The 21347-nt window shown below is 42.4% G+C and overlaps 1 protein-coding gene across 4 annotated transcripts in view; it reads left to right on the forward strand.

The window, feature by feature from the left end:
- The window catches only part of ano1a (anoctamin 1, calcium activated chloride channel a), a 218631-nt gene that overhangs the window by 94598 nt on the left and 102686 nt on the right, over positions 1-21347 (forward strand). For all 4 annotated transcript variants that reach the window (XM_080191552.1, XM_080191554.1, XM_080191553.1 and 1 more), the window contains exons 7-9: positions 10572-10623; positions 11347-11402; positions 12267-12308. In XM_080191552.1, coding sequence (XP_080047678.1) covers positions 10572-10623; positions 11347-11402; positions 12267-12308 — 150 coding nt within the window. The remainder of the gene's footprint in view (positions 1-10571; positions 10624-11346; positions 11403-12266; positions 12309-21347) is intronic.

Here is a 21347-nt window from a genome sequence, read left to right on the forward strand (position 1 = left end):
GTTCAAGCTATCTTCTGTATGCCAGAAGTGGGGTGAGGAGGTGGTATAATGACAGGGGTTTTCAGAGCAAGTCCATAGTTGGGCTCCTGAAGACGTAACAGTAGAGGACAGTGACAGAGACCAGGCTATAGATTAGGAGGGGTGAAGCCATGGCAAGGTGAGGTTTAGATACTTTAGGACTAAAGAACAAATGTTCATCATGGAGGCAGCAGCCCAGGTCAAGAAATTTCCAAACCCTGCAGATCCATCTAAGTTTAAAGGTCTCCATTAGACTCAATGTTCATTCTGGGGGAGGGTAGTAATCTGACCCACTGATCCTGAAAGTTTGCATGACCAATGGGCCAGTTAGAAAGTCCAACTTCTTTCTCTAGAAGTTCAGCCCAGTTATCTTAGTAACTGTCAGGCCCCTTGAGCCTCACTCCTCATCTTGCATCCTCTTCCCCCATGCTTCCACCCACCTTGATAGCCATAATCCAATATAGGCAGACCTCAAAAACTGTGTGGAAATTGGTGAGAAGATCTCCCATTCATGAAATCTATTCAAAACTTTTAAATCTCCAACTGGATAATGTTGAATATATGAACATGCTGGAGTAGGCCACTCCAGCCCTCAAACCTGCTGTGCCATTTAATAAGATCATGGCTGATCTGATAGTAACCAACGCCACTTTCCTGTCAATCCTGATAACCTTTCACTCACTCCCTCCCCTTATCAGGAATCTATATCTAGCTGTACCTTAAATATTCAAAGGCTCTGCTTCAACTGCCTTTTGAGGAATTGAGTTCTAAAGGCTCACCTCCATCTGAGGGGGAAAAATTCTCATCTGTCACAGATGGGTGACCTTTTATTTTTAAGCATGAGATCCCTAGTTCTAGATCCTCCCAGAAGAGGAAACATCCTCTATGCATTCACCCTATTTGGACCCCTCTAATCCTAAAGCTCTTGATCAAGTTGCTGCTTATTCTTAATTCCAGTGGCTACAAATCTAGCCTGTCCAAACTTTTCTCAATCTGTATTCATTCCTGGTATTAGCAAAGTTAACCTTATCTGAAGTGCTAATGCATTTGCATCCTTTTTCAATTAGAGACCAATATTTTACAGTATCCAAATGTGATATCACTAATGCCCTGTGTAATTGAAGCATAACCCCCTATTTTTTACATTTAATTCCCTTTGTAATGAAGCATAATATTCTATTGACTTTTCTAATTACTTGCATACTAGCCTTTTGTGATTTATGCACTAAGCCGCGCAGATGAATCTTGTAAACAAACTTCTATTTGGATTCCAGATGATAAAATGATTAGCCTTGTTAAACTGGTTATAAAATGGTGAATTCTGACCCCCTACAATAGCTTTTGAAACTCAGCCAGCCATTCATAATGACATAAACAGTATGGAAATGTCAATGAATAACCCTATTGAAACAGCATGAACATATGGTAATGTCTTTCTCGTCTAAATCAAATGAGTGGCACAGTGGTTATCACTGTCTCTCAGCATCAGGGATCTGGGTTCAATTCTGACCTTGGGTGACTCTGCAAACTCCACAGCCATTCTGTCTGCATGGTTTTCCCCCAGTCCAAAGATGTGCAGGTTATGTGGATTGCCGATGCTAAATTGCCCCCTTAGTGTCCCAAGATATGTAGGCTAGATGGTTGGGACCTATGCTTAGGCACCGCGTCAGGCAGTGTGTTTTATTGAGTCCACCTCTATTCATCACAATCCCGTGTCTTTTAGACTGAACAGACTTTTGGGGAGATAGGAGAGGTGTTACACACTGCAGAAGTCCAATCTCTAACCTGCTTTTGTAGTCAAAGCTTGTCCACTTCAGTTTCTGGGTCAGTGGTGACCCTTGTCAATAGCTGTGGACAGTGGCAATTTTCTGAAGAAGTGAACAAGGGCAAACCAAGCATTTAGGACTTCAGGGAGCAAGATGAGCAACTATGGGGGAAGAAATTCATATGTATAGCATTACTGGCAACATGGTGGAGACAGTATGTAGGTGGTAATGCCAGGACCTGATACAGGCACAGCCCATGGGATGTTCTTCAATTATATTTCTCTCTGCGTATGACCTTAACCAATTTGATTGAAGGAGTGTGAAATTAGTACAAGGACTGCAAAGGCAGTAAAATCACATTGATTTGATGTCGGGCAGAGGGAAAGAAAACCAAAAGAGAAGATGCTGGAAAATCTCAGCAAGTCTAGTAGCATCTGTAAGAATGAAAAAGAACTGATGTTTCAAGTCCAGATGACCCTGTCAAAGCATCCACAGTAATTTCTTCTTTAGAGAAAAAGGGGAAAAAACCCCAGAAAACACAAGTTTATACCTTTTCATCTCCAACAATTAAGTGGCGAAGGAATGAAGCATCACACTTGTGCAATTGTTAATTTTCAGTGCTGGCGAGCTTGTTTGTTTGTTAACACTAACTACATTGTTAAAAGGACAGTTCACTTGGCATCTGAGTTGCTGTAATGTGTCCTTCTACGTGCATGTTGTTGGTAGAGACTCCAATTTTCTTTCCACCACATGACTGATCAGAAAGCTCTCCATTCTTGCCACCTACCATTGGCATTTGTTGGAAGGATTTAAAAGTTGATACTCAACCTGTTGGCCATGTTATACACAGTAAAAAGTCTGACAACACCAGGTTTAAGTCCAACTGATTTATTTGATCGTAAACTCAAGCTTTTGGGGTTGGTCCCTTTGTCAGGTAAATGGAGAGTTCTGGCCTCAGACAGAGCATATAAAGCACAATTTACAGATTACTGATTTAGAATGCAAATCTTTACACCTAACCTGCTGTTCAAGTCCTAAAGTGGCCGACAATGTGAGTGGAAGGAGCACTGATCACCAGGTTAGAGATGTGTATTGTCTCCAGACAGTACAGTAAGTGAGGTTTTGCAAACCCAGGCAAGTCACAGGGCTTACAGATAGTGCAACATGAACCCAAGATCCCTGTTGAGACCGTCCTCATGTGTGCAGAACTTGGCTATCAGTCTCTGCTCAGCAACTCTGCGCTGTCGTGAAGGCCACCTTGGAGAATGCTTAACGAAAGTCAGAGGCTGAATGCCCGTGACGGCTGAAGTGTTCGCCAACAGGAAGGGAACAGTCTTGCCTGGTGATTGTTGAGTGATGTTTGTTCATCCGTTGTCGTAGCGTCTGCATGGTCTCCCCAGTGTACCATGCTTTGGGACATCCTTTCTTGCAACATATCAGGTAGACAACATTAGCCAAGTTGCAAGAGTATTTACCGTGTACCTGGTGGATGGTATTTTCATGTGATGGTATCCATGTTGATGATCCGGCATGTCTTGCAGAGGTTGCTGTGGCAAGGTTGTGTGGTGTTGTGGTCACTGTTCTCCTGAAAGCTGGGTAGTTTGCTGCGAACAATGGTCTGTTTTGAGGTTGCGTGGTTGTCTGAAGGCAAGAAGCGGGGGTGTGGGGATGGCCCTGGCGAGGTGTTCATCTTCAATGATATGTTGAAGACTCCAGAGAAGATGTCATAGCTTCTCCGCTCCGGGGAAGTACTGGATGACAAAGGGTACTCTGTCCACCATGTCCCATGTTTGTCTTCTGAGGAGATCGGTGCAGGTTTTTTGCTGTGGCGCATCAGAACTGTCGATTTAATGAGTCAAGCACCATATCTGTCCACACGATGGACAGAGTACCCTTCGTCATCCAGTACTTCCCCGGAGCGGAGAAGCTACGACATCTTCTCTGGAGTCTTCAACATATCATTGAAGATGAACATCTCGCCAGGGCCATCCCCACACCCCCACTTCTTGCCTTCAGACAACCACGCAACCTCAAACAGAACATTGTTTGAGCCTTCAGGAGAACAGTGACCACAATACCACACAACCTTGCCACAGCAACCTCTGCAAGACATGCCAGATCATCGACTTGGATGCCATCATCACACGTGAGAATACCATCCACCAGGTACACAGTAAATACTCTTGCAACTCGGCCAACGTTGTCTACCTGATATGTTGCAAGAAAGGATGTCCCAAAGCATGGTACATTGGGGAGACCATGCAGACGCTACAACAGATGAATGAACATCGTTCAACAATCACCAGGCAAGAATGTCCCCTTCCTGTTGGCAAACACTTCAGCAGTAACAGGCATTCAGCCTCTGACCTTCGTTAAGCATTCTCCAAGGTGGCCTTCACGACACAACAGCGCAGAGTTGCTGAGCAGAGACTGATAGCCACGTTCCATACGCATGAGGACAGTCTCAACAGGGATCTTGGGTTCATGTCACACTATCTGTAACCCCTGTGACTTGCCTGGGTTTGCAAAACCTCACTTACCGTATAGTCTGGAGACAAGACACATCTCTTTAACCTGGTGATCAGTGCTCCTTCCACTCACATTGTCAGCCACTTTACGACTTGAACAGCAGGTCAGGTGTAAAGATTCACATTCTAATGAGTAATCTGTAAACTGTGTTTTATATGTTCTGAGGCCAGAACTCTCCATTCACCTGACAAAGGGACCAACCCCGAAAGCTTGAGTTTACTATCAAATAAATCGGTTGGACTTAAACCTGGTGTTGTCAGACTTTTTACTGTTTACCCCAGTCCAATGCAGGCATATCCACATCATGGCCATGTTATGAACACCTTTCCTGGTTAAGTCCAGAGGTAAAAGTAGGGATGTCACCCCCACTGTACCATGAGGCCTCCCCATTAAATAGAGAGACTGAAGTGACCAAGATTTGGCTTTTTTTGGTGGTATGTTTTTGTATTTACAAAAAACACACCCTTGCACCACTCCATGCATCTCAATGGTGAGCCAGCCAGTGAAATGGCGGCTTGTTTGGAAATGAATGGTGGTCATTTGAGTTTGAGTTTAACTGTGCAGTTGCCCCTCACCTAAAAGTTCATGCAACTAATTACAAGTGCCCTTAGTTTCACCATGATTTTGATTGGAAAATCAGGGCAGTTGTGTTTGGTATGTAAAGAGCACTGTTCATGCAATAACCTACCTAGGGACTGGGATGGCTTGATCTTGGGTTTGGGCATCGCTCAACACAACATCAAGGGCTGAAGGGCCTGTACTGCTCTGTTCTACCTGTGAGATTATGCATTATTGGGCTTCAAAAATTACCTACATAATCTTTTGGATATCTAATTTGCAGACTTGTAGCATTGAAGGGAGGATGGAATGGTCAATATGTTGTGAATCTGTTTTTGAGTTCACAGACTAGGTAGCAGTGAAGTTGTAATGTAGTCACAGCTGTAGGAAACACAGCAACCAATACAAGATGGAGCAAACTCCCATAAATAACAAGATGAAAATGACCAAATACCATCAAATTTTTCAGTGATATAGCATAAATATTAGCCAGGACTCCCCTGTTTTCTCTCTGAAATAGTGCTGTGGATATTTTAATATCTACAGGGTAGACAAGGTCTTGATTCTGCCACTCCTTAAAAAGTGGCACCTCCCACAGCATGGCACTCCCTCCATATTGGTCTAGTGTCCATATACATGTAATATGTTCAGAGCCTCTGGACTAGGACTTCTAATGTTGGCAAGAATTCTAGCAACTGAACCCGTGACAGACACTGAAATAAAAATCCCGTTTGAGTTTCCGTCAACATTTTAATGTCCTGTGCTAGGCTTCTCCATTACCAGGCCCCACCCAAATACTTTATTTTTGTTTTCTTTTGATCGTCGTTTCAACCAGTGCTCAAACATGCTACAAAAGCAATCCCTTGTATTTCAAAGTACTGTTGTGCCTATTGCCTAAACAAGGGCATTAATTAAAGGGAATAATTGTTGTTCTTAAGTATGTGGTAAGTGCCAAGAGGCATAATTTTCCATCCACATGGCAGAACCCTGAAGGCCATGCTCGAGTCTGTCGACTGCTAAATTAAGGCATGTCAGTCCACTGATATGATTAATGATGGCTGTTTATTTTGCCTCATTCACTTTCTGACACACTCCTGTGGGATACCTTGTACCTTGAGATTGTGAAGGGTCAGACAATGCTTTGATTTATGCCTACAAAATGAGCACGACTAATGAGTCTCTGAAGATGGCTGGATTAAACGTTTGCCTGATTCATTTTGACATAGCAACTAGAAGCAGGAGTAGGCCATTCAGTCCTTCGAACCTGCTCTGCCATTCATTTTGATCATGGATCATATTCAATATCTTGATCCTTTTTTAGCCCCAAGGACTATTACTAATTTATTCTTGAAATCATACCATGAGTTGGGTATATCTTAAAATGGTTGACCACATGATGGGACTATGTTATACTGGTGGTACAATTCTTTCCTGACTGAAATACCTTTTATTCTTCCCCTTTTTGATTTTTCCTCCTCTCGCCCATCACCTCCCTTAATGTTGAACAGTGGTCTGGCAAAGCAGACTAATGTTCTTCTGTAGTACCTTTTTCTTTATTTCTTCCTTCAGACAGCAGAAGATTTTAAGTAGCATCTGTTGGCGATTATTAGTTGACCTGTGAAAGCTATGGCTTTCTATCTGCTCCTGCCCCCATTTAAATACTTTGGAACAAGGAAGGCAGGCAGTAGGCGTTCTGTGGGTGTGATGATGATTGCTACCATATGGGATTGTATTTATTCGATCTTGTTTTTAAAGAAAAATGGGGGGGGGAAAGCTATTTTTGTAGTTTCCCAGCTTCGTGTTGTTTACAAGAATTTTTACTCTAGTCAAATGAGTAATGGGCAGGTCGGTGCCTGTTCGGTGAAATTTGATTAAAATTTATTATCCTCAAGTAATTTTACAACTTTCACTTGAGGAAAGTTGTAATTTACTCCTGTTCATTTCTGATGTTGCTATTGTGAGCTCTCCCTCACGTGGATTGACTATACTTTGTACCTGCATGTGGTGTAATATATCAGAACATGTCTAAAATTTTCCCACAATGTTTTACACTAAACATTTGATTAGTTATCAATTTCCTTGTTTCAAAATTTTTAAACCCTCGCTGAAGAGACTTTTCTTTTGCTGTATCTATTATCCACACTGCATTGCCTTACATTAGTCAAAGCTGGACGTCATTTGTTACTCATCAGCCTGACTGTTTATTTCCGTTGACTGCTTCCTTTTTCTCAACATGTTTTTGCTTTCCCACGGACCTTTTGGATCCTCAAGAAAATTAAATATGTTTACGGTATCATCTTCAGGAGCATTAGTAATATTACCCTGTGGCAAAGGTTGCAGATTAGATCCAGATGGGCCTCCCTTACTAATCCCAAAGAAGTTTAAAATAGTCCCTTTTTATGATTAACCTCCTATTGTGAAAAGCAGTTCTCCCTAATTTGTCACATCCTCCTTTGATCCCATGTGCCTTCGCCTTTGCTTCGGGTCTTCTGCGAGACTGAAAGCCACATCTCCAGAGTTTGAGAACTTTAGGCCTTTTGTGAACTCTTGTTGCTGTGCCTTTTCTTGAGGGAACATTGTGACAAGAGGCCATTCAGCCCCTCGAGCCTAATCTCTCATTCAGTTAGGTCACGGCTAATCTGTGCATTGATTTCACTTACCCAATTTGTCCCTTTTTAATAGCCTTGCCTAACAAAAGCACTCCTATTGTAAATTGAAATGTTCAATTGACTCAACCTCTGTAGCTTTTTGAGATAAAGAATTCCAGATTTTCCCTCTTTGTGAAGGAATTCTGAATGGCCTAGCCTATGTTTTAAGGTTCTATCCCTTGTCCTGGATTTCCCCCCAACATGGGAATCCATTTTTCATGATCAATTTTAACATGTTTGTTTTTTATTCATTCATGGGACATGGGTGTTGCTGGCTGGGCAAGCATTTATTGCCCATCTCTAGTTGCCTGAGGACAGCTGAGAGTCAACCACAATGCTGTGGCTCTAGAGTTGCATATAGACCAGACCAGGTAAGGACAGCAAATTTCCTTCCCTGAAGGGTATTAGTGAAAGATGGGTTTTTTCTGACAATTGATAGTTTCATGGTCATCAGTAGATCCTTTAATTCCAGATTTTTACTGAATTCAAATTCCACCATCTGCTGTGGTGGGATTTGAACCCGAATCCCCAGAACATTAGCTGAGTTTCTGAATTAATTGTCTAGCATTAATACCACTAGGCCATCATCTTCCTCCTTTATTAATAATCTTGACTCTTGCATGAAATCACTGCATTCTATATTCATAATCTACTGATCTTTTCTGTGGCTTGAAACTGAGCTCAACTAAAATACTAAATAATCATAAATTCTAGAAATTAACAACTACTACTGTGGTCCAATCACTTTTTTTCTGTTGTACAGACTCTGGAAAAATTTGGTTATTTTGAAATCTGATCTATGAATACTATCTTGTACTTAACTACATCTTGGATTCTATGAATAAGATTAAATGCATTTAATACACACAATATTTCATAATGAAAATGCTTAATTGTATATTAGAACTGTCATCAACTTCAAATGGTAAAAACAAAATAAATATTTACACTTTGGATGCAGAGGGAACACACGGCTCTGTCAATGTTGTGTGCAATAAGCATGCAACTCACTTCACTTGCTCTTGCTTTACATATCACCAGTCATGTTGGTAGGAAAAAAAGCTGCACAGAAATCAGTGAAATATGGCAACCTTGTGCATGGGCAATAGTCAACAAAATGTCTTGTGGTCCATGCTCAGTCCACATACATACACTTGTGTATTTTTTAAAAAAAAGTTGCTCCTCTGGTTTCCACTAATTCTTCCCCTCTTAAAACCTATGCTCTCTTGTTCTCGATTTTCCCCAACCCTGGGGAAAAAGACTGAGTGCATTTACCCTATCCATGGCTCTCATGATCTTATATGCCTCTAAGATCATCCCTCAGTCTCCTACACTCCAAAGAAAAAAGTCCTAGCCTGTCCAATCTCAGTACAACAGGAGTCTTAGTAGTGTTGAAGAGCAGAAGGATCTTGGGGTCCGGGTCCACAGGACTCTTAAATCGGCCTCGCAGGTGGACGAGGTGGTCAAGAAGGCATATGGCGTACTGGCCTTCATTAATCGAGGGATTGAGTTCAGGAGTTGGGAGGTAATGCTGCAACTTTATAAGACCCTTGTCAGGCCTCATTTGGAGTACTGTGCGCAGTTCTGGTCGCCTCACTATAGGAAAGACGTAGAAGCTATTGAAAGGGCACAGAGGAGATTTACAAGGATGTTGCCTGGACTGGGAGGCATGCCTTATGAAGTTAGGTTGAGGGAGCTGGGTCTCTTTTCCCTGGAGAGACGAAGGTTGAGACGCGACCTGATAGAAGTTTATAAAATGTTGAGAGGAATAGATAGGGTGGATTCTCAGAGGCTATTTCCCCGGGTTGAAATGGTCGCTACGAGAGGACACAGATTTAAGGTGCAGGGAGGAAAGTACAGAAGTGATGTTAGGGGTAAGTTTTTCACTCAGAGGGTGGTGAGTGAATGGAATCGGCTGCCGTCAGTGGTGGTGGAGGCGAACTTGCTGGGGTCTTTTAAAAGACTTCTGGATGAGTATATGGGGTTTTATGGGATTGGGGGTTATAGATAGGTCTATAGATTGGTAGGTGTTGATGTGATCGGCACAACTCGTGGGCCGAAGGGCCTATTTGCGCTGTAGTGTTCTATGTTCTAACTCAGTCCCTGGGGTCCCAAGGCTACAGGTGGCTCACCAATGCTCGAGTGTCCTGCTGCGATTTCCTCCTGGCATTCTCCAACCCTGATTACAATCCCAAAGCAATCATTTCATTGAGGCTGGTCTCATTGCAAAAAAGATGAAAAAGTTGCATGATGAGTGATGTATGTAGTTGAGTTTTTAGTGTTTAAATTCATCTTTATTGTTCAATGCTCTGCTGGCATTTTCATTTTCTTCATGTCAAATTTGTCTACTTTTAGTTTTCTAATTTAGCTTAATCAAATCTTTCATTTCACCATCTGAAACTTCCTGGTTTGATTGTTTGTTTACATGCTGCATTGTGATTTGGCTGCACACCTTTCTTACTGACTTCACAGCTGCTGGATGCTCAGATCTTTCTAATTTGGTGCCAGGTTCAAACTGCTGTCAGGAAAAGGAGAAATTTGTGGGGAAGCTTTTCTCCAGGGTCAGCAGTAAGCATTGTTGCTTTGCCACTAACTGCAAAATTAAGCCCAATAGTCAAATCACGTGCCATTAACATTGTATGATGTAGCTGGTATAAATAATCATTAAAATTTTGACATTGCTATCATTATTTGAAAGAAAAATGCTATCACTTAGAATTTTGAATGATGGTTCTCTACCAACAAGATGGAGTCTCAATCAAACCAAGTGAAGAAACTAACAGGAAACCAAAGTCAGGAATTAAGAGTTCCTTGTGTTAATATTGAAAAGTGCAATACTTAATCTCTCACCCAAGGACCAAATATGAATAAAAACCAGTGAAACATTTATAAATGTTGCCTGAATGAATGCATTAAATTTTGGAAAGGTGACTTAAACTGTAGACTTAACAACTGATGCTGTTATAGTATTTTAAGTAATCTGTAACACTTCATACAGAAAATGCAAATAACTTTATAATGAAATAATATACTTATTCCTTTTCTGTCCTAGGTTTATGAAATTTTGAAAAGAACAACTTGCAGCAGAGCAAAATATAGCATGGGTAAAGAAAGTTTCCCTCCTTCTTTAAAAGAAAGATCTAACAATGTAACTTGTCTCTAGATTGGTCCTGTTGGCTCTTTAAGTGCCTATGTATTGTCTATTCAAATGTCATCTATTATAAAGTCCTGTAACTTTACCAGTAGATACTAGTTAAAATGAAGGTAGCATATTCCTGAAATTTAAAGTTTATTTATTAGTGGCACAAGTAGGCTTATATTAACACTGCAATGATTTTCCTGTGAAAATCCCATTGTCGCCACACTGCAGCACCTGTTCAGTACAGAGAATTTAGCATGATCAATGAACCTAACCAGCAGGTTTTTCGGTCTGCAGGAGAAAACTCATGCAGGCACAAGGCAAACGAGTAAACTCCACACATGGTGACCCAAGCCAGGAATCAAACTTGGGTCCCTGGAACTGAGACAGCAGTGCAACCATTGTGCCAGTGAGCCACCACAACTATCTATGCTTTCCTGAAATTGACTGTGCTCTTCCACCTGGGCGCTAGCAGTATTTGGCAAGACCTTCCTGCCAGGCTGTGGAAAATGTGTTCCATGTCCTCAAGCTACTGCAAAAGGGTAGATATCTTCACAATGGTTCCTACACACCCGTGTTCCTTCTCCTTTCCATGCACAGAAATAGTTCAATTCAGATACAGAAGTTTTCCATACATGGCAAAATCTTAACCTTGTACTTCAGTTCACCAGTGTTTGTTTTACCATAGGGATCACCAGTCTTATTGCCAGCGGAGTTTACACTGCAGCCTATCCTCTACATGATGTAAGTAATACTGTGCTACCATAGATATAATGGGCAATAAAATGTGTTACATTCTTTTGTGACACAAACTTTGACTAAGTGTGGAATGAAGTGAGGCTCGTGTTACTAGTTCCCAAGCTGACCTGTACAAAATGTTGAAAGTGGGTAGCTGTGGGAGATCAAAGCTTAATGAAATCCTCGCTGAAGGTCCTGTTTGAATCAAATGTATATGAAACACCATAGGATAATTAGTGGCTTTTCTGGCTGAACAACTGTGGGGATTTACAAGAAACCAAGGCAGCTACCAGTTTTGGAACAATCTTCAAGCTGTCAGTCGATAAAGTGACAGGACGTTTAGTAAAGTTTGTGTGCTATTTTGTAAGGAAGGTATTTCTTTTGGACATTTGGATTTTGGGGACCCATTCTTTTTGGCTTGCTATAGTTTGATCTACTGATTTTTATCGCCCCTTGTCCCTATGATGTCATTTCCAAAGTTATATTGCAATTGTACTTTGACATTGTAACCAGGCTGTTCTTTGGTTGCACCTGTTCATCGTGGGTGGATGTTGAGTGGGAATATTCTCTAGGGGGCTGAGTCTTTTGGATTAGTAAACACTTTTTTTTTCCAGGCTTCTATTTATTCCCAAGCATGTTTGAAGGATTCTGCATGTGTATTTTTGAAATCCCTATAGTAAGGTTTCTAATTCTCCTCTTAACCAAATTGCTCAGTGAAGAGGCTGTGGAATATCTAAGTCCATTATGTGCCCTTCATACAAGTGGACCTGTTCTCTACTCAGTGCATTTTGTGTAAATTTGAAAAAGCAGTTCTCCTATTGTCATATGTATGGAGGTGGAAAATAATGCAATTTCTTTGCTTTCCTATAGGGTCATTATTCAGGTGATCCCACGGAGCAGAATGATAGGAAGGTAAGTGGGATCTTGAAATATTATTATTATAATGCTTGTGTTGAAATTTTTAATTTTTTAAATGTTTTGAGGAAGCAATTCTCTTCCAATTGAATTTGCTAACTTTAATTGGTTTAGTAGTTTGTCATTAAATTGCTTAGAGTCATTTGCATTTAGAATCACAGCATCCCTCCTGTGCAGAAAAAGGCCATTCAGCCCATCAAGTCTGTACCAACACTCGAACAAAGCATAGAACCCAGGGCCTATACCCACATTTATCCCACTAATTCCCACATTTTGGGACATTAAGAGGCTATTTACTATAGCAAATCCACCTAACTATATTGGACTGTGGGGAAAAAACCCACAGATACAGAGAATGTATGACCTCTACGTAGTCATCTGAGGCTGGAATTGAACCCAGGTCTCCTGCACTGAGGCAGTAGTGCCAACCACTGCATGCCACTGAGCTGGTATTGTCTTGCGAGGAATTTTGCCATTGTTGAGTCTATGGTGCCATCGTTCACTATTTTAAAGTAAATATACCTTGACTCTCAATTGAGGTGTAGAGTATCCTTGACATTTGGATGCTAATATTGAGCTAGCTAGAGATGTAACTCTTGTTCGGGTGGGAGAATAATTTTTTGCTGAAATTTCTGAAGCAAAGTATAAGAGTATACCATGTTAAACTCTCCTGTAACCATACTTGTTTATGGAGCTTCCTCAATGAGGTATCCAACTTGTATGAGTGTTAATATCATAGTGCAACTTTTACTTAATACTGTGGCACTGCAAGATTAAATTTCAAGTAAGCCCAGGTTGAGCTTGACACCCAAGTACACTAATGTGGGCATATTCTCGTGCCAACATTTTTTCCATCTTGTGATGCTCTTCTAGCAATACATGAGTATTGAGTTTAAAACTGGCATCACGACAGTTGAACATGCAAATGAGCTGCGCTAGTTGTTGGTCAGTCATCAAATGTGATGTGGTATTCCACACATTTCCATGCATTTTGTGTATTAGCATAAATGGTGAAAAGGTCAGTGAAATTGGAACAGTAGCAGAATAGATGGCCAATTTGCTGAATGACAAAACAGTTGGGGCAAAGGGTGGCTACTTAGTGACAGAAGGTTGGACCACTGTGCAGAATTTAGATGAACGATTAAATGAAATCAAAAATATATACTTTCTAAATTTGTGGATAACACCAAATTGATGTAGTATAGTCAACACTGAGGATGTTTCAAGAACATGCATGCAGAACAGAAAATAATAGGTAATTAAATTTCAACCTTGGTGAGATATTGAATTTTTGCCAAAAAAAGATTTAAATGGGGCAGAGGAGCAAAGGAATCTGTGGGTAGAGATGCATTAAAAGTAGCAAGGTGTATTAAAATATGTAAACCATCACCTAGGGTTTAGTTCCACAGAGAATTAAAAAGCAGACAAATTGCACTAAACTTGTAGAAAACTTTGGAACACTGTACAGTTCTGACTGCTATTTTACAGTGAAGGTACTAGTGTAATTGATTTGGCAGGGGGTGGGGAGGGAATAAAATGCTTGAACTGAGATTGTGTGCTTCCAAATGAACAGCCTCCATCCTTCCCTCTAAGAAAGAAGGCTGAGGCATTAGCCAGTAAGTTCCTTAAAATTCTGAAAGGTTTTGGTCAAAGCAGTTTTTCCACTTGAGGAAGAGCAAAGCTCAAAGCCATCAACATGGTGTAATCATTAATAAATCAGACACTGAAAAGCAATTTATTTATGCAAACAGTGGTTTGGGTTTGTAATCCAACACCACAATTGAGTTTAAGACCAATGCACAGATCATGGAGCTACATAAGGATGTGAGGGAGGTTGGAATGGAGGGTTATGCTGATGCAATTGGAAGAGGAAGAGACTTCAGTGCAACATAATCAGTGGCACAGATTGGTTGGGATGAATGAGTGGACAGTACAGAAACAAGCCAAACCAATGTTATTCTATGCAATGTTTTCTCTATCACGTGCATTGCAATTTTTTTGTTCTAAGTTCTTTTAGCTAGACCTTTCAAAATATCCAACAAAGAATGTAAAAGAGCATTTAGTAGGACTACAGGTGTTTTGGCCCCTCAATGCTGCTGTGCCAACTTGAGACCCTAGCATCCAAGTACAAATTTACCTTCAGTGCGCATTTTTTTCTCATGCTGAAATACATGTTGATGTATTTAGTCTGATTTACCTCAAATAAATATTCATCATCTTACCTAACTGATTTAAAACTTTTGGCACATCTTGTAATATCTTAAACATCTCTTTAGATTGTAGGAATGAAGCTTCTCAAATTTTTTTCTGGGCTTATCACCCTTTTATACTTAGAATACTGTTATCTTAAGCCTATCTATTGTAGTAGGATAATCAAATGTGTACACAGTACAAGACTACTCGAAGATGACTTTTCAACTTTGTGCTTTCTGTTTAGAGACACAGTGTAGCAAGGTACAGCTTTCTGAGATTTATACCCACCTAAAATGGACTGTTTGATTTGATTTATTGAGAGAGTGCACAAGAAACAATACTTTTTACTCTATCAAGACAAAGCATATCATTTCAGAGTATGTTAGGGAGAAGGAAAGAAGAGGGTGCAGAATATAGTGTTAGGCATAGCTTGAATGTCAAGAAAGATCAGCTTAATATTTGGTAGGTCCACCACTACATCACCTGTTCAATCTCCTGAGGGAAAGTTCTGCATAAACACTCTCCAATCCCCAAAGGTAATCAAGGAAAGTTCCAGAAGATTTTATTTATCATTCCCATGTCTCCTTTACTTGCCTTATCTGGTACATCAACATAGAACGCATTATAGACAGATCAAGCTCTTGATCATCTCTGACCACATGGAAAACACCCTGGTCAGAGACTTGAATGGTTCATTTTCAGTGAAGCTGATTGGCAGATTGCTTCCATCTGAGAAGTTTGCATGTAGAAGCTAAGGGAAAATGGGGAGCATCTTTTAGTCTCTAATACTCCAAATGTGAAACCACGTGAGGAGGCACATGGAGAGTTTCTCACTCAGCGAGTGGTTAGGATCTGGGATTGCCCAGCCTGAGAGAATGTGGGGTGGGAGACCGGTTTCTCTCAGCAAGTGGTTAGGGTCTGGGATTGCCCAGCCCAAGAGTGTGGGGGGAGACGGAAGGGGAGTTCCTCCCCCTCCCTTCCTCCCTTTCTCTCCTTTTTCCCCCCCCAATCACGTGTCTCCAGTTCTGTTTACTTTGTAATGCATGCAACGTCTGCACCTCAGCATTTTAGATTTCAGGGCTGGAATTTTCTGGCTGTTTACACCTTGCTGCTACTACAAGCAAGGACGCAGAATTTGTTGCGCAGCCAAATCTCCGTTCACTGTGGAATCCCACTGGCGTGAACGGTCAGAGAATTCCTGCCCAGGTGTTTTTCTCCAGTTTAAATTTGTTAATGCTTTTGCTGAGTGCATTGGCCCAAAGGGGCAAATGCTTTGCAACTCATGCACGAGGAATAGAATAATGACTGCTCAACTGCCCAGTACTTAGATGGCCCGGTTGGTTGCTGTGAATGTTACTGCAACCAACAGAAATCCAGTGCATTGTTCTGTAAAAGAAAGAAAAGACTGACTTTTATTCAATACCTAGTGGGACTTTGATGTCCCAACCACTGTAGGTTAATGAGGTCTTTTTGAAGGTTAGTCACTGATTTATAATGGCAGGAATGCAGCAAGTTTGAGCATCACTGTTCTTTCAGTTGAATAAGGAGGTCATTCCCAGGCTGTGTATGCATGAACAATGGTCTTTTTAAAATCAACTTCTGCCTTACAAAACTCCTAAATGTGCTCATATCTGTTTTTGAAATTGAGCCGTATCTTTTTTGAGTTGGTTTATGATGACAGCAAAATAATCCTGATGTGATGTGTTGCATAGCCAAGATGCTAGTTTTCCTGAGCTTCAGAGTCTGGGGAAACAGTACCAACTAGTGTAAGGTACTTTTATGGTATTATTGCTATTTCATTAATGTCAAATTAGTTACAATTTTCCCATTGCACCAATTCAGGGATGTGGATCTCGCATAACAGCAGCAGCCAAGTTGTTTTGTTCTGCTTTTGCACTAGGAAGTTGCAGTATAAACCTGGAGTTGGGGCTTGATATTGACTTGAGAATGAAATGTGAGCCAGCCAGGTTGGACAAGAAATCCATTTCCAAATGGGTACCACAGGTGTATTTTATTGAGGCAAAAAATGTGCCATGGTTGCTACAGTTGGATAATTGTGCTCAGCAGAAGAAATGGTCTTCTGAGTGTATGGCATTAACTTTTTAAATCATTTTTAAACAATTAGGCTCCTAAAATCAAGCAAACCTTAGACTGCACTTGGAATATAGTGTTCAATTCTGGTTGCCATTCTACCAGAGGGATGTGAAGGCTTTGGAGAGGGTACAGAAAAGATTTATCAGGATGTTGCCTGGTGTGGAGGGCATTCTGAGGCTGCAGAAACTTTGTTCTCACTGGAATGACAGATTGAGGGGCATGTACAGAGTGGACAGTCAGAAGTTTTTTTTCCCCCCAAGATGGAAAAGTCAATTACTAGGGGGCACAGGTTTAAGATGTGAGGGGCAAAGTTTAAAGGAGATGTACAAGGCAAGTTTTTTTTATACACAGGATGGTAGGTGCCTGGAACTCACTGTTGGGGGAGGTAGTGAAAGCAAATACGATAGGGGATGTCTTGACAAATACCTGAATAGAATGGGGATAGAGGGATATGATCCCCAGAAGAATAGTGGGTTTTCATTCAGATGGACAGCATGGTCAGTGCAGGCTTAGGGGGCCAAAAAGACCTGAGTCTGTGCTGTAATTTTTTTCTTCAAAAACAAGCAACCTGCCTCTCAAATTTAACCCTATAAATCCTCATCTTCCAACAATATAAACAATCCTACAATTGAACTGAGTTCAAAATAGGATCTGACTAGGGCTTTAGAAAGTTGAATAATGTTTTGCCTTTTTGTAAGGCTAGATTTTACAATGGGAACATCGTTGTCACTCCCAGTATAAAATGTGAGTGAGCCTGCTTTGCCCTGTAGCTAATAACTACAAAGCTAATTGGCTTGAAGTGAACATTTTGCACCCTCTATCCCCCTGCAACCAATCTGGGAGAAGGTCTGGACTCAGCTGTCGGCCACTGAAGCAACTGGGAGCTCTCATCTCAGCCTTGCCATTAGATGCAGTGGCCATGCTAAGGCTGCATACAGTGACCTGAGGGAGACACCAATGGAACCAAATCCTGGATCTTGCTGGGGCCAGGCTGACAGTTCCCATTTTAGGGATAGGGGACAGACCGGATAGGGAGGGGGAGATGGGCAAAGAGCAGAGAGAGAGAGACTGGTCATCTAAGTGCAGGGGACCAGAAAAGGGGGCATCCCCCAACCTCAGAATCCAAGAGGTGCTTGTAGGTGACCCTTAACTAACCACAAAAGGGCTTCAATGGGATCACTGCCAGGATGGCTAGATTTAATGTCAAAACAGGACACTGAAAAGCATTGAAGTAAGACTGTTTGCATTGGACAACCAATGGCAGGAGTTGACTGGTGATTTACTAATGGGAGCTATTCAATAAACTCTTCCAAGGTTCCCACGACCACCTATAAATTAACCTCAGGATCTCCTACAAATCAATTTTCTTCCCCTGTAGCCCACCACTCTCTTCTCAAACTGAGCTGGCACACAATGCTTGTGCCAACAGCTCCAGCTTGGGGTGCCATCCTACTGGCTCAGTGTGGGTCAATCAGCATGGCAAGCTGGGAAGATCACTGGTGAGGATGAGATGCAAAGCCTATTTACATAGAATTTGCATGTGGTTAGCAGGTTTGGTATGACATCTCCTGGAATCTCCCCACCCACTTAATATCACACCAGCACAAATCACTACAGGTCTCCACCTGTGAAAACTAGGTGTCATGGCCATGCTGGGAAGATTGGAGGGCATTGAAGCCCCTATGTGGTTGTGGACATGGCTGGGCAGTTTCCAGTTGGGCACCCTAGCAGTGCCTGTTTGGCACCATAACTTGCCAGAGGCAGAGCCAACGGGTGGGCGATGTTGGGGGAAGGTCGGGCAAGTGGGGTCTAAAGTTAAGGAGACGGTACAGGTAAGGATAGAGGCCGAGGATGTCCCAATAATAGAGGGAGTAAGGGGCGTGAGTATAGTTGGTGGCATTCCAGCAAATAAGGTCCAGGTGAAGGCTGGGATGAAGGCGCTTTATCTGAATGCGCGAAGCATTAGGAATAAAGTGGATGAGTTGGTGGCGCAGATCGACACAAATGGATATGATCTGGTGGCCATTACAGAGACGTGGCTGCAAGGTGACAGGGACTGGGAGCTGAATGTCTGATGACATTACTGTTACTAGAGAGGTGGTGCTCGACAGACTGAAGGGGCTGATTGTGGACAAGTCCCCAGGACTGGATGGAATGCATCCGAGGGTCCTGAAAGAAATGGCGGAGGTGATAGTGGATGCCTTGGTGGTTATTTTCCAGACATCGCTGGATTCCGGGGAAGTGCCGGAAGATTGGAAAACGGCTAATGTTACGCCATTGTTTAAGAAGGGTGCCAGGCAAAAGGCGGGGAATTATAGGCCTGTTAGTTTAACGTCTGTTGTAGGTAAAATGTTAGAATCCGTCATCAAGGAGGAAATAGTGAGGCATCTTAAGGGGAACTGCTTGATAGAGCAGACGCAGCACGGTTTCGTTAAAGGGAAGTCGTGTCTGACAAACTTACTGGAGCTCTGAGGATGTGTCTAGGGCGGTGGATAGAGGAGAGCTGGTGGATGTGGTCTGTCTTGATTTTCAGAAGGCGTTTGATAAGGTACCTCAGGTTATTGCAGAAGGTCAGGGGGCATGGGGTTGGGGGTAGGGTGTTAGCTTGGATAGAGGACTGGTTGTCAAATAGGAGGCAGAGAGTGGGGGTCAATGGGTGCTATTCGGATTGGCGGATGGTGACTAGTGGAGTGCCCCAGGGGTTGGTGCTGGGGCCTCAGCTATTTACCATTTATATAGATGATCTGGAGGGAACCGAGTGTAGGGTGTCGATTTGCTGATGACACCAAAATTGGTGGAAAGGCAAATTGTGCGGAGGGTGGTGAGAGTCTACAGAAGGATCTAGATAGGCTGGGCAAATGGGCCAGGAAATGGCAAATGGAATTTAATGTTGGCAAGTGAGAGGTGGTCCACTTTGGTAGGAATAATGGTAGGAAGGATTATCACTTAAGTGGCGAAAAACTGCAGCAGGCGACGGTGCAGAGGGACCTTTGGGGTCCTTGTGCATGAGTTGCAAAAACCCAGCTTGCAGGTGCAGCAGGTGGTCAGGAAGGCGAATGGGATGCTGGCCTTCATAGCGAGGGGGATTGAATATAAAAGTAGGGAGGTCTTGCTGCGGCTGTATAGGGCATTGGTGAGGCCGCAGCTGGAGTACTGTGTGCAGTTTTGGGCGCCGTACTTATGCAAGGATATTTTGGCCTTGGAGGGAGTGCAGAGGAGATTTGCTAGGCTGATGCCGGAGTTGAGGGGGTTGAGCTAGGAGGAGAGGCTGAATAAACTAGGCTTGTACTCGTTAGAGTTTAGAAGAATGGGGGGAGATCTCATTGAGACGTATAAGATGATGAATGGGATGGATAGGATAGAGGTGGAGAGACTCTTCCTGCTCAAAGGACAGTAGGACTAGGGGGCACAGCCTCATGATAAAGGGGGGGCGGTTTAGAACGGAGTTGAGGAGGAACTTCTTCACTCAAAGGGTGGTGAATCTCTGGAATTCTCTGCCCGTTGAAGTGGTGGAGGCTACTTCGCTAAATATTTTTAAGACGCGGGTTGATGGGTTTTTGATAAGAGAGGGGATTAAGGGTTCTGGGGAGAGGGCGGGAATTTGGAACTGAGCCACGACAGATCAGCCATGATCTTATTGAATGGCGGGGCAGGCTCGAAGGGCTAGTTGGCCTACTCCTCCTCCTATTTCTTATGTTCTTAAGTGGGGGTGTGCTATCCAGGGAGCTGGTCAGAGGGGGAAGCCTAGAGGGTCTCGGGATTTGTCGGGAAGGTCCTGATGCCAGCAACAGTGGGAGTTGGGGGGGCTGTTGGGGGTGGTGTTGGGCCTAGGAAGATGCTCTGAGTCAGTGTAGATTCAATGGGCTGAATGGCCTCCTTCTGCAACATATGGATTCTATGGTTCTGTAAGGAAGAACAGTAAAACAAGCACAAAGAAATTCTTGGTCTGTAAAAGTTGAGATGATTTGAAATGGTGGAAATAATACAAGCCTGTGACAGGAGAGACAAGTGGATGGAAAATCCACAAGGAAATGAAATGAGGTGATGGTAAGTGGAGCAGGCTCCAGTGGCCAAGACTGACCAAAGTGACACCAAGATTCCAGCAATCTGGAATACCAAACTGTTCCTGTGACGTGGGACACTGCAGAGAAGTTCTAATTACTAGGTCATTGTCACAGCTTGTGGTGCTCATAGATCTGATCTTCACAGAGCAGATGCTGGCTGTGAAACTTTGGCACTCCTCCAACAGCCTTTTGTCTACTCAAATGATGGGAACGAACTGAATGCTGAGGGTGATGTTTGTAATAAAATTTCAATGCCCTACAGTAGCTGCATTTGGAAGTAATGCAGTTAAAAACAGACTTTTTTGGTAACGTGCCAAGCAAAATCATGTTTTTCTCATACTTAATGTAAGTTTTTTAAAAAATACGTTGTTTTGTCTGGGCTCCAGTAAGTCTTGGTGCCACCTCCTCCCTTCCATTCTCCCCAAGTACCTCTGGGGTCAGTGTCTTGGAGCAGACATAATTATCTCAATGGGATAAGGCATTTAAAGTGCATGTATCCTAAGGAAACATCAGTATATCATTTAAGTGATCTGTTTCTGAAGCGTTGCAAATTCCAAAAGATCTGCTTGATCTCTACTGGTCCAGATGAACAACAGTTGACAAGAACAGGCAGTGTTAATAAAGTGGCTGCAAAGTATTCACAATTCACCAGCCCATTACCAGTACAGTTTATTGCAAAAACTTT

Source organism: Carcharhinus amblyrhynchos, chromosome 6 (assembly GCF_965287045.1).
Source record: "Carcharhinus amblyrhynchos chromosome 6, sCarAmb.v2.hapA, whole genome shotgun sequence".
Lineage (NCBI taxonomy): Eukaryota > Metazoa > Chordata > Chondrichthyes > Carcharhiniformes > Carcharhinidae > Carcharhinus > Carcharhinus amblyrhynchos.